The 11,361-nt window shown below is 40.5% G+C and overlaps 1 protein-coding gene across 10 annotated transcripts in view; it reads left to right on the top strand.

Moving 5' to 3' along the window:
* msi2b (musashi RNA-binding protein 2b) overlaps positions 1 to 11,361 on the top strand; it is a 246,554-nt gene that overhangs the window by 216,940 nt on the left and 18,253 nt on the right. For 5 of the 10 annotated variants that reach the window (XM_020599037.1, XM_020599038.1, XM_020599034.1 and 2 more), the window contains exon 11: positions 4,361 to 4,423. The exons of 1 other annotated variant lie outside the window; for it this stretch is intronic. In XM_020599037.1, coding sequence (XP_020454693.1) covers positions 4,361 to 4,423 — 63 coding nt within the window. Of the gene's footprint in view, positions 1 to 4,360; positions 4,481 to 11,361 lie in introns of all 10 variants that reach the window. 4 more of the 10 variants (XM_020599035.1, XM_020599036.1, XM_020599031.1 and 1 more) reach the window with 1 other exon arrangement.

The following is an 11,361-nucleotide window of genomic DNA, read 5'->3' as shown; positions in this document are numbered from 1 at the left end:
CACAGCCTCCCCCTGGGGTCCTGTCTGGTATGGTAGCCCCCTGCCTCTATTGATCTTGTACATACACACATATATATATATCCTGTTACTTCTACATTTTTTATTAGCAGTATTTTACAACTAGTTAATGACAGTTTAATCCCTTTCATTGCTTAGATTTATATAACTTTCTTTTAAGTGTGACTGTTATGGTTTACTTGTTCTTACTCCTTTTAATAAAAAGTCTCATTTCTTGACATATTTTTCTTGTCCAGAATACAGAATCCCATGAGAATGGACTGAAGACCTGTCCTGGCCTTTTTTCTCCTTCAGTTTGTCACTCTCTTTGTCCTTTCTTCACTTTTCTTCACTGACGTGGCTCCTGTCCTCCTCTGTTCACCTGTCACGCTCATTCTTTCTGCCTGAAAAATTGGCTGTAGCCTGCTGCAAAGCCTTGTTCACCAGCCTCTCTACTATGTAAAAGAACTCAGCATTAGCCAGCAATCTAACTTAGATTAATACTATGTGTTATCAATATTTTTGCTAGATTGATATACCATTGAGAGAAGGTTAATATTAATTATTATTAAAAAGTGGACATATTTGATCCACAGAAGTATCAGCTGTCTCTGGGCTCCTCCTGCGTATTAGATAGTTGACAGTCTTCTTATAGCAGAAATGAGTGGAGCGTTCTGTGACTGATGGAGCTCCTCTTTCAGTGACAGGGGAGCTGCTGCTGGCAATTTCAGGCCAAAGAATTGTGCAGATTATATTAACATCAATCAAGCTGTTGTCAGACCATTAGGACATAAATTGGACCTTATTGATGCATAATGCAACAACTTTTCATTGTGAAGTTTTTTGAGTAATAGGGTCAAAAAGTGAGTCTGTGGCATAGAAAGCCAGGATGCCAAAAAAAAGTTCTGCAGAAATGTATCAGACATGGTGCACCAGGAGAAAAGTTCAGTGTAGTATTTGGAGTTTAAAGTTTTATTTGCACAAGATCGTGCATATAGCAAACTAACAAAGGATATCGCACAAAACACATCAGACAGGTTGTCATGATTGGAGCTAGAGTTAATTCAGCCAGTCACATCACCTTCTTTTCTCCTATTTAGAAGCAGTCCAATGCAGTACGTTGATAGTTTTGTAAAGGAAAAAACTAATCTGTTGACCAGGTCCATGCAGGCAGGCAGTGCAAGCAAAGGTCCCTTCATATCTTGACACAAAAATTGCCCTGTGCTCTTTGATCAGTACTTGCACTACCCCTACTGTGTTTCTCCTCCTGGTTCAGTACAGTCAGGTTCACTGAGACTCACAAAATATAGGTACAGGTAGCACCCTTGAAAAATGCCACTTTACTGGCACAAAGCAGCACTGTGTGCTATGCACTGTCATGGAAATAGAGTTTTTATGTGCTCTGGATGCACATTGTGCTTCTTCTGCTCAGAGCTGATAAAATATATTTTAGGTTTTTTAGGGAAAGACATGGATACATACATAGGGTAGCGTGAATGTTGTTCAGTATTGTAAACAGGGGCGTTGGACAGATAAAAATAAACACAAGGTAATGTCAAAGCCATACAGAAAAATTCAGTTAACAATTTTTGTTAGAAATTTAATGAGTTATCAGTTGACAGCTCTGTGTGTGTGTGTGTGTGTGTGTGTGTTTGTGTGTGTGCGTGCATGTTGAGAAAGTGTGATTCCTGTGCTTGGATTTGTGACAGGTCTCATCGTTCTATGGGTATAATAATTCTCCCTTTCTGTGTGCACTCCTGAAGAACGCTGAATTTCTGTGCTGCGGGCATGAGGAGAGAAAGCTGAGGCCAGTTCCCCGGAGTCCAGACACCAAGGCCCCCGGGCCTCCACAGCTCATAAACAGATGTGTCCTTGTCCCCAGCCAAGTGCAGCCACTCAAGTGGCAAAGCAGGGGCCCAATAATTGTGAAGAATTGAAAGCTAAATATTGGCTTTATCTCCTCAGTAATAAAAGGGCCATGAAATTGATTTAATGCTGCAGCGCTTCTCTTGGGTGGCTTCTTACAGTGTGAGCACAAAACAATGAGCAGCAGCCATCTATTAATTAACCTACCTAATCCTGCAAAGTTAATCTCTCACCACAACTTTGCCCACAACTAACTTCCAAGCCAGTGGGTCTACTGGGGGTGTCATGACAATGGCAGCGAGGAGAAGATAGATTTAGCACTTAGGAACGGAGAGAGAGAGAGGAAAAAGAGGTGGAGAGTGCTGCCTGAAACACTGTTCCACACAGCAGCCACAGGGACATTATAAGTGGAAATACAGGGGTGCATGACCATCATTACCATAGTATCAGAGTTGATTTGTGTTTTTGTGAAAAGAGGCAGCGAATATCATTTGAGCTGTTGGAATCAGTTCCTGGTGTGGTGCAGCTGCAGTAGCATAAATGTGGCTGAAAGTTGCCTTCAGTTGTCCTTTTGTATTCTTTTTCCAATGTCACCATGCCGCCTTAGTCCCTTATTCTCTCCTAAGCTATTAAATAGTCAGGGGGGAAAGTGGCATTTCTTTCTCTTCTTCACCTGCCTGCCAGTCGCAGCACGACAGCACCTCACACCCAACATTCATGGTCATATTGTGTCGACAGAGTTGTGAATTACCTCCTTCTCAGCCAACTGATGAAAAGCTATGTGTTTTTCTCTTTGGCTGTGGCTCATCTGACCCTGCCCTCTCACCTCCTCCCCCTTCCCTCCCTCTCATAAGCCTTTTGTGTGAGCCCCTCTTTGTGGAGCAGCAGTACAAGGCTGGCTCAGAAAATAGGTCACCTGCTGGTGCTCCCCTTACCTCCACAGCACTGAAAAAAAATCCTCTGAGGTGTACTATACCATTTTGTAACATCTAGCCCACATTCTTCAGAACGTGGCCAAAGCAAAGAAAACACACACACACATCTAGCTAAAAAAAAATAAAAAATAGAAACTCCAGTTGGTGGAATTTGGAGATTGTTTCTTGCTGGTGAGGAAAGCATTTCCTGTGGAGATAATTTTAGGAGGCTGATTAGGCATAGACAGTGTTGAGCCCAGAGTGAGGAATCTCATCACCACTACTAATGACATGCCATTCCTGAGCTGAGAGACAAGCCCAGGCCCTGGGCACGGACCAGCCTCTGTCGGCTACGTCAAGCTGCTGTGTTCATTAAGACCAACAACGTAACAGCGATTCATAGATACTGTGTTGGCTTAATTATAGACTGATTATTAAGCTGATACTTGTTGGAATAATCAGACCCTAAAGAAGTGGGTTTATATTTGCATGGTATTAAGGTGTTTATTTTATTAGTGTATCATAAGCTGACAGTTGAATGGGTATATAGACATACTTTTAAAGCTTGAAGCTTAAAAAATCTCAGTGCTGGAGGACTATAAATGTTTGCATAAGAAGAAACAAGCACAAGAGACTTGTTTAGTCTTCATATGAGCTGACAGATTGAAATCTCCTCTGAGTGGCAAATCATCCAACTGATGTCTCCATCTGATTATGGAAGATGTTTTTCTAGTCTAGATCTTCCAACTGAATAGCCCAAAAAAGTATAATACTTTGCCTCTTGCATTACAGTGGATGATTCAGATTCCATAGAAACTAGCTGGGAGCACTCCCGAACAAAATGCAAGGATATTCCCCAGAGGTGGGGCTATTATGCCCCTGTCTCTGCTGCTCAGAAGTGGTTCTAATCTTTCATCCAAAGCATGTGACATAAACACCCCTCAGAGCCCAATTCTTTTACTAATATAATCAGGGAGGTGATGAATTGCAAACACACCCAAAGTCAGTTTAGTCACAGTTTTAAACTGAAGATGAATACAAATTTTTTTCCCTGTCAGTCTGACAGAAATCGATTATGGGAAAGAAATGAGAGGATGCTAATTTCAAGTATATATCATAATAAATCAGGATCGTATGAACCCCCTCCTGAATGGGTGAAATCTTATAAATTGTTTTAACACATGTACAAGATTAAATTTGCAGAAATTAAATGATTTAATCTTTATGTTTGCTGAGTTAACCAGTCACACAAGTTATGGCCATGACAAGTGCTTTGAAGGCGCACATCAGTTAGTTGTTATTTTAAACATCTGCACTTCTTCTTGCTCATGGCTCTCTTTATGTGTCTATGAGGATGAATGGAGCTGCAGGGTTTTGAATATCACAGTGGCTTCTGTGAGAGTCGTCGATAGATGTCGCCCTGACATGAGCCACCGTCTCTGACAGCTATAGTTTTATCCTGTAGCTCAGTGCTGGTATCAGTATTCTCCTGTAGCTCTGGGACCTACTCATCCATGTGCAAGAAGTGATGTACAGTATGTGTGTGTGTGTGTGCGTGTGTGTGTGTGTGTGTGTGCCTGCAGGCTTCCCAGCGACAGCATACGGACCGGTGGCGGCAGCGGCAGTAGCAGCGGCACGTGGCTCAGGTAGGGGGGCCCGTGGAAGAGGCGGCTACTTGGCGTACCCACAGAGCACAGGGCCAGGTAAACGCTCTGTCCATGTTCTGTGTGGCTGCTGCTCTCTCCAACTTCTCCTGCTCTGACAGAGCCTCCATGCACACATTTGGGAACAATATTTTGTTTAGATTGAAAATCTGATACACACAAAAATTTGCGATTTTATCAAACATCTATAAAGGTATACATGGTTCTTATCAAATCTCAAGTCACTTAAAAGCATAATCTGCAGTTTTCAGCTCCAGTCAAACCAACCATATATCAACATATCCCAGCCCTTCTGGGTCCAATAAACATGATTCTCCTCAGCCAACAAGACCAATCACTTCAAAACAAGGATCCATAGCCTTTTAAGAGGGTACCTAAAAGGGATCATGGACAATGAGATAAATTATAATTTGAATTTGATCCATTCATTGTGATGTGGCAGATTTATTCTAGAAAAGAAAAAACAGAAAATCATCTTCTCACGTGCAAGTTCCTGGAACTAATCTTAAGTCAAATGAGAGTCTGCTGTCTCAAGCATCGTTACTTAGACAGCAACACAATATGGCTATGCATACTGCAGCTTTTAGATTATAAATAAGATGGAGCAGTCTAAAAATAGGTTACAGCAGTTCAAGAGGTTTTTCCATGAAATAACCCTTCATCATACAAAAAAACCAAAACTCAGCAATACATAGCTTCACTCCTAATATTTTCCAGATCGAATACTTTTTTCACCAGATGAGAAATTCTTTTTTTTACCATTCGATATGATAAATTTTAATCACCATCTATAATAGTCTAATGTAAAATCTCAGGTTTATACTTTTTTAGTACAGAGAATTGGTAGATTTAAATAGTGAGTACAAAGCTCTAAGTAGTACGTAGAAGTAGCAATCAACCAGTTTATACTGAAGTCAGTTCTTTTCTACCACTCTTCTCTGCTCTCATTCACTTTTCTATCTGCTTTGATCTGATCACTTCAGAGTCAAAGCATGATGATTGCCATTTCATTACTACACAGATTCAAGCTTACTCTGTTGTTGCACTTCCTAAAGTAAATACACATTTTTAATTTTGAAATACATAAGTTAGTGCCTCTGTGTTAATGTATAAAATGTCTGCAGACATCAGCTCAAAATAAAGCGTGCAGTAATTTTAAGTGCATACTTCACATTTGTACCTAAAACAGGATGCAAGTTTATGTCTGTCTTAAACACAGCATTGATTTACTTGTCAGTTTCATTTAGACCCCTCCCCCCAACTGTAGATCATTCAGTAGCTGTCAATAATAGCTCCCCTCACTGAACACACAGATTTTTTTTTAAGAGCGGCTTTCCTAATCAGACATGCTATTGGACGCTTGTTGGAGAAAATCTGTTTTTATTGTAACTCAGATGTTGTCCGGTCTGTGCAGTCACTTACCAGTATAAAGTCAGAAAACATCCTGTTTAACTGCATGTGACAGACTGCTACAGTACAGTGTATCCATACTAGCTGCATGTGCAGACATATGCAGACAAACAAATGTACCCACCTGTCCTCATTTGAATTTAATTCAGATCAACAGAGGGAACACTGGAAGACAGTCAGATGCTCTTTATTCACATCAAGCTATTTGATTTTTCATTTTCAAAAAAAACAACAGTTTTCCCAACACTTGCAATGAACATCTCAAGGAAGCTGTAATGTTGATTTGGGGTTAGCGGCAGCACGAGACGAGATGGCAACCATCATGTACAGTTTAATTCTGAGAGCTGCAAAAGGATGGGAGACGAGCAAATGATTATGAACGTGGGGTGAGGGGAGGGGAGGAGAGTGAGGATTAGAGTGATGAACAGTGACATCACGGGCCTGTTTTAGAGTACTTAAAACAGACACAAGGCAGTTTAAAGAAAATATCACTCAGTGAACTTACCGGCCTTCATCAGTATATGGCAGAATCTGTCTGTCTGCAAAGCAAGAATATTATGATAATCATGGCAGCAAAATATGGAATATGAATGTGATTTAACTGAACTCATAAAATGTCTGTAGGCTGTTACCTAAATCAGCCGCATCCTGTTTTATTGTTACCATTTATTAACTGTTCTATTCTCTAGATAAAAACTTCACCAATGCATCTTGATGATATAAGTGTAGTTCCTTGCTCAGTGTAGCTGCTGCATGAAGTCAAAGTGTTTGACAAATGGGTTCTTGGTGATTTATTAAGTATTTGAGATGATGCTGTAACATACAACAGATTAATACATTCAGTGGTCTCTTCTCTCTATACAGACACAGCCCGTCTACCTATCTGATGTATGCCCTCTCTTTTAAAGGATGTAGATTGTTTAGGCTTGACTTTCTGTGTACAGTCCGGAGACGCTGCTGCATCACCATCCAGTTTCACAGTTTAATTTGCAGCACACTCGTGTACCATGTAATTGTGGATTCTTTGTGCTTTGACTCCACCTACAGTTCCCACAGAGCATCAAGTACTGTATACTTTGTCTACCTTGACCTAGGAGGATGGCAACAGAGGTGGAGGGCTGCCAACTTAATTGGCTCTTAAAACAATAACAAAATATCATTAGATACATTTTAAATAAAATTCAGTCATTTGAACATCATTAACAGTTTGGATCGAAACCTTTTTGTGTAGATACTGCCTTTGTATGTACAGTGAGGCTTATTTGTAGATTGTCAGTAACGCACACAGACAGTGTCGTGAGAATGTGGAAGACATTTTCCATCCCTGACAGAGGGCACTTTCACCCCACTCCCAGCACTCAGCAGACAAAATGACAGCATGCTGACTTCCTTCTCTATGACAGACCACAACTTGATGACAAGGTGTATTTTAGACTTCTCTCCATGGCATGGCACTTGCAGCAAACTACACCCTACACAAAGGCGTAGCTGTATACCACAACCAGACAAGTTTGTACCATCCTTCTGAGATACTCTATGCTTAGTTTTTCTGTTGCAAAATTTGCCAGCGCCTTCTCTAGCAGCCTAGTAGTTCTCCAGTAGAATACTATTTCCTTTGTTGAGGCAGAAAAGAGCCTCAGTTATTACAGAGGAACCAAAACACAGTTAGTAGTTCCTACTCAGAGAGACTAGGCAACATGTTTTATTTAGTAAAAGTAAAACATTAGGTGGATTCAGGCCAGATACTTTTTGAAGAAGTGGCTCTTGTCTGTATTTGAAGATGGTGAGGTATTTTGCTGCCCTGATCTCCAGCACAGTCTGATGCATCTCTATGGCAGAGTAACAAGGACAAGATTTGATCCATGTTTGTGAGGACATTTAAGAGACAGTGGCTCCAGGCGAGAAGTAGACCAGTGAGATCTGACTTACCGTGCAGAGTTTACCATTGCCTGGAGGCACAGAGGTGTCAGCTCATAATATGCTTTGTAGGCTGGTGTCACAGTTTTGAACCTGATGTGAACTATGACAGATTGCCACTGCAGGATGCAATTACTTAATATCATTTGTGGAGTCTGAACATCTAAGTAGTTACAGCAAGGAAGAAGGTGCTAATGTGCAGGTGACTAATGCGTGGACTAGCACCTGGGCTGCATTTTGGACAAGTGTGCTGTAGCCAACTTCTGCTGCTCAAAACTAGCACTAACTAGCCACAGTTTCCATTTTAACTGAGCCCAGGTAGTTTATTCATTAACTGAATGTTAATAGTAGACCTTTATGTCAACTTAATTATTGATATTCACCCTACATGTAATGAATATCCAGCTAAGTAAATCGAAAACTGAAGGTCATCAACTGAGACATTCTTTAAAAGTTTTCTTCATTTTAAAGTAGACTTATGTGAAATCTCTTGTGCTCGGTTTCCTGTCAGATAAAAACTGAGAAAACTCCAAGTGATGCAGATGGTTCTGACAGTCCAGGTAACTTCACAGGTCCCAGTCTACCCTGGTTGAGTGTTTTCCTGATTTCCTCTGAGCTTTCTGGGAAGCTCAAATGTCAGTTTCAGATCTTGGATTTACCTGCAGTGTGTACACAAAGCCACATTCAGCGTAGAGGTCTGGGTACTTGCTATGTACAGTGTGTCTGACTTGACTCAGGTGTTCAGAACTGAAATACAGTTGGCTGTGGTCAGTGTTGCATAGAAGTTTAACAGCAAAATAAATTGCTGAGGTGTCTAGTGTCCCAGTCTAGTCTGGGACTCAGGATAGTCTTCACAGTGTCTAAAGCTGACACCTCCTCTCAGGTAGTTGTTGCTCTTCTTCGCTCTTCTTCTCCCACCTCTTTTTCTTCACCAATGAAAAGAAAGAAACTGATGTGACAGATGTTTCCAAATTAAGGTCATTATCATTTTTTCCCAACAAGCTCTGTGATCTTCTGTGATGTCCAGGAGGAGACCACGACTGGCTTTGTGCACTCGGCCTAAGTGTTCTAGTTTGCTCTGTTCCGTTCGTATCAGATGCTAATCTTGCAGAGTTCAGCTCTGAGGCCAGAAGCGCTTTACATGTGCAGTGGATCGTTGGATTGCGAGTAACCCAGTTTGCGTATGTTTTGCAAGACGAGCAAAAAAATTTTGATTCGATATACGAGTGAGGTCTCACAATACGAGTAGTACCGACGCTTTGTCTGCCGAGCGTCACGTGACGTACGTTATAACTGAGCCGATGGTTCTCGCTCTTCACTCGTATAGTCAATATCCGTACTGTAACAATGGCCCCTCATGCCAGCCACGATTCTTTTCAAAGGTCAAGTGCAGGTTAATTTGTTTTATTTTTACTTTATAGTGTATTTTGTATTACTGTAATCATTTTTATATGGATAAGTGGGTGTGGAACGAATCATCAGTTTCCATTATTTCTTATGGGGAAATTCACTTTGATATACGAGTGTTTTGGATTAATAGCACATTGCCAGAGTGAATTATACTCGCAATCCAAGGTTCCACTGTATTGTATTTGGTGCAAAATAACATGAGCAGGCATGCCAAGTCCATACTGCTGGGTTTTTTTGTCTAAGACCCAGGGAAAGATGTGACACATCGGGGAGGGCAAAGTGTCACTTTGCATCTCCACCACGAAGCAGTGGCTCTCACAGCTGTGGGTAGCAGATGCTCTGAGGTTACAGGCTCAGGCCTTCAGGGACATCACCACTCTGCCCTCCAGGGGCTGCATATATACCACACTGTGGTAAGGTGTTTTGTCATGAATCCTGTAAATTCAGTTATGAAATTCACCATGTGTTGTATCCTTTCTGCTCCATATAGAATTTTCTGTTTCATTTACATCACACATTTGTTTTTAAGTGCTGTTATTACATTTTAGTAAGACTTTTTTAAACATATCTGTAACTACATCCAGATTGCAAAGTAAATCACCTTCTTTCCTGTGTGCCTGCTCAAATACACAGAAATATTTGGGGCAGTTTTATGAAATGAATGCCTCTGAATTAAATGTAAAAGTGTTCTTATGGCCTAAATGGCCATTAGATGTAGCCAGTATCAGTCTCAGATTTCAGTAGATTTTGTTCAGATCACATAAGCATGACCACATGTGTTCAGCTAAAAGGCCAGAGCTGTCATTGCTGAACCTGCTCACAATAGGATAATCTGTACCGGCTGTCGATAACTGAGTGCCCGTTCTTAGCCCCAACCAGACCACACAAAGTAAAATCAGCATTAAAATAATTTAGGGTGGCCTGTGTGAGCTTCCGTAACTGTACTCAAACATTCACTAGCCAAGGTAAATATAAATCACCAGCTCTGTTGAGTTTGTCCATAACTAGAAAAGAACAGCAAGAAAAGGGAAAAGCAGGCATAAAATTTAAAGTAAAAGAAACAGAGGCCCATGTATGGGTGAGTAAATGCAAGAAGAAATCATCTGTTAAAATTCATTAGCCAAGCTTCTCTGAACACAAAATGACAAGACATTAAATATGTATTATTTATGAAATGTCTTTGCTCTCTGAAAAGGGTGTCTAGTGCTGTTAATTACTCAGCCGTTCATTCAGAAAAGATTATTTCAAATGGAAAGTGAAAGCAAGGCTAGACAGCAAAAGAGCTGTTAGTTTCTTTCACGCTATTTTTAAATGACATTGGTGGAAATGGAAAAGCTAATTATGGTAGCTCTAAAATTCAAAGCTAATCTGAAAAGCAGCATGTCAGGTTTATTGACATCTTTTGAAGAGTGATGTGGTGTGATGGCCACCAAGGAATCTCACTGGCTCCGTGGAGGGAAGAGAAAAAACACTATTTACAAAAATGAAACTAATGTTTGCAAATTCCTAGAATTCCCTGTTTGTTGACGTAGGAGTAATGGGTATATTCATGTATATTCAAAGAGTCCAATAAGTAGATATGTAGTAGATGAAAAGTCAGCATTTTGTTGATCAGAATTTAAAATAAAAGCCTTATTAAATGATACATTTGCAGCGATTACAAATTTTAGCTGATTCAGCATTAACAACATAAAAAGCAAAGGTTTTGTTGTTTTGTCTTAAGAGAGCTGTCCATTGATTTGCAGTTAGTAGCAGGTTCAAGCAGAGTCTGTATTTTTGCTGGTCAGGTTACTGTTTTGTTAATATTTGGAACACTGATTTAAAAGTGTATATGTGTTTGTTAATGTATTGAGTTTCTGTGGGATTTAAAACACAGAAAATCACCAACTCGGTGCAGACTATTGGCAAATTTATGGAAATATTTTTCACATCCTGACATCCCTGCAGGCCAGGGGAGCATGAGGCTACAGTTCATTATTAGCGTGATTAATTTTATTTTCTAACTTGTGAGATAAACAGCAGCAGTACTTTCAAGGTTTGTGACTCCTCCTTAAAAGCAGTCACCTGGCAAAGTGGGAACCAGAGCAGGGCATTTATCCACTTAAAGAGTGCCACCCTGATGATGTCAGTAACAGATGATTGCAAGACACTCCCCTCTCCATCGCCTTGCAGCAAGCTTTGGT

Source organism: Monopterus albus, unplaced genomic scaffold (assembly GCF_001952655.1).
Source record: "Monopterus albus unplaced genomic scaffold, M_albus_1.0 scaffold39.1, whole genome shotgun sequence".
Lineage (NCBI taxonomy): Eukaryota > Metazoa > Chordata > Actinopteri > Synbranchiformes > Synbranchidae > Monopterus > Monopterus albus.
This window is presented reverse-complemented; position numbering and strand designations above follow the sequence as displayed.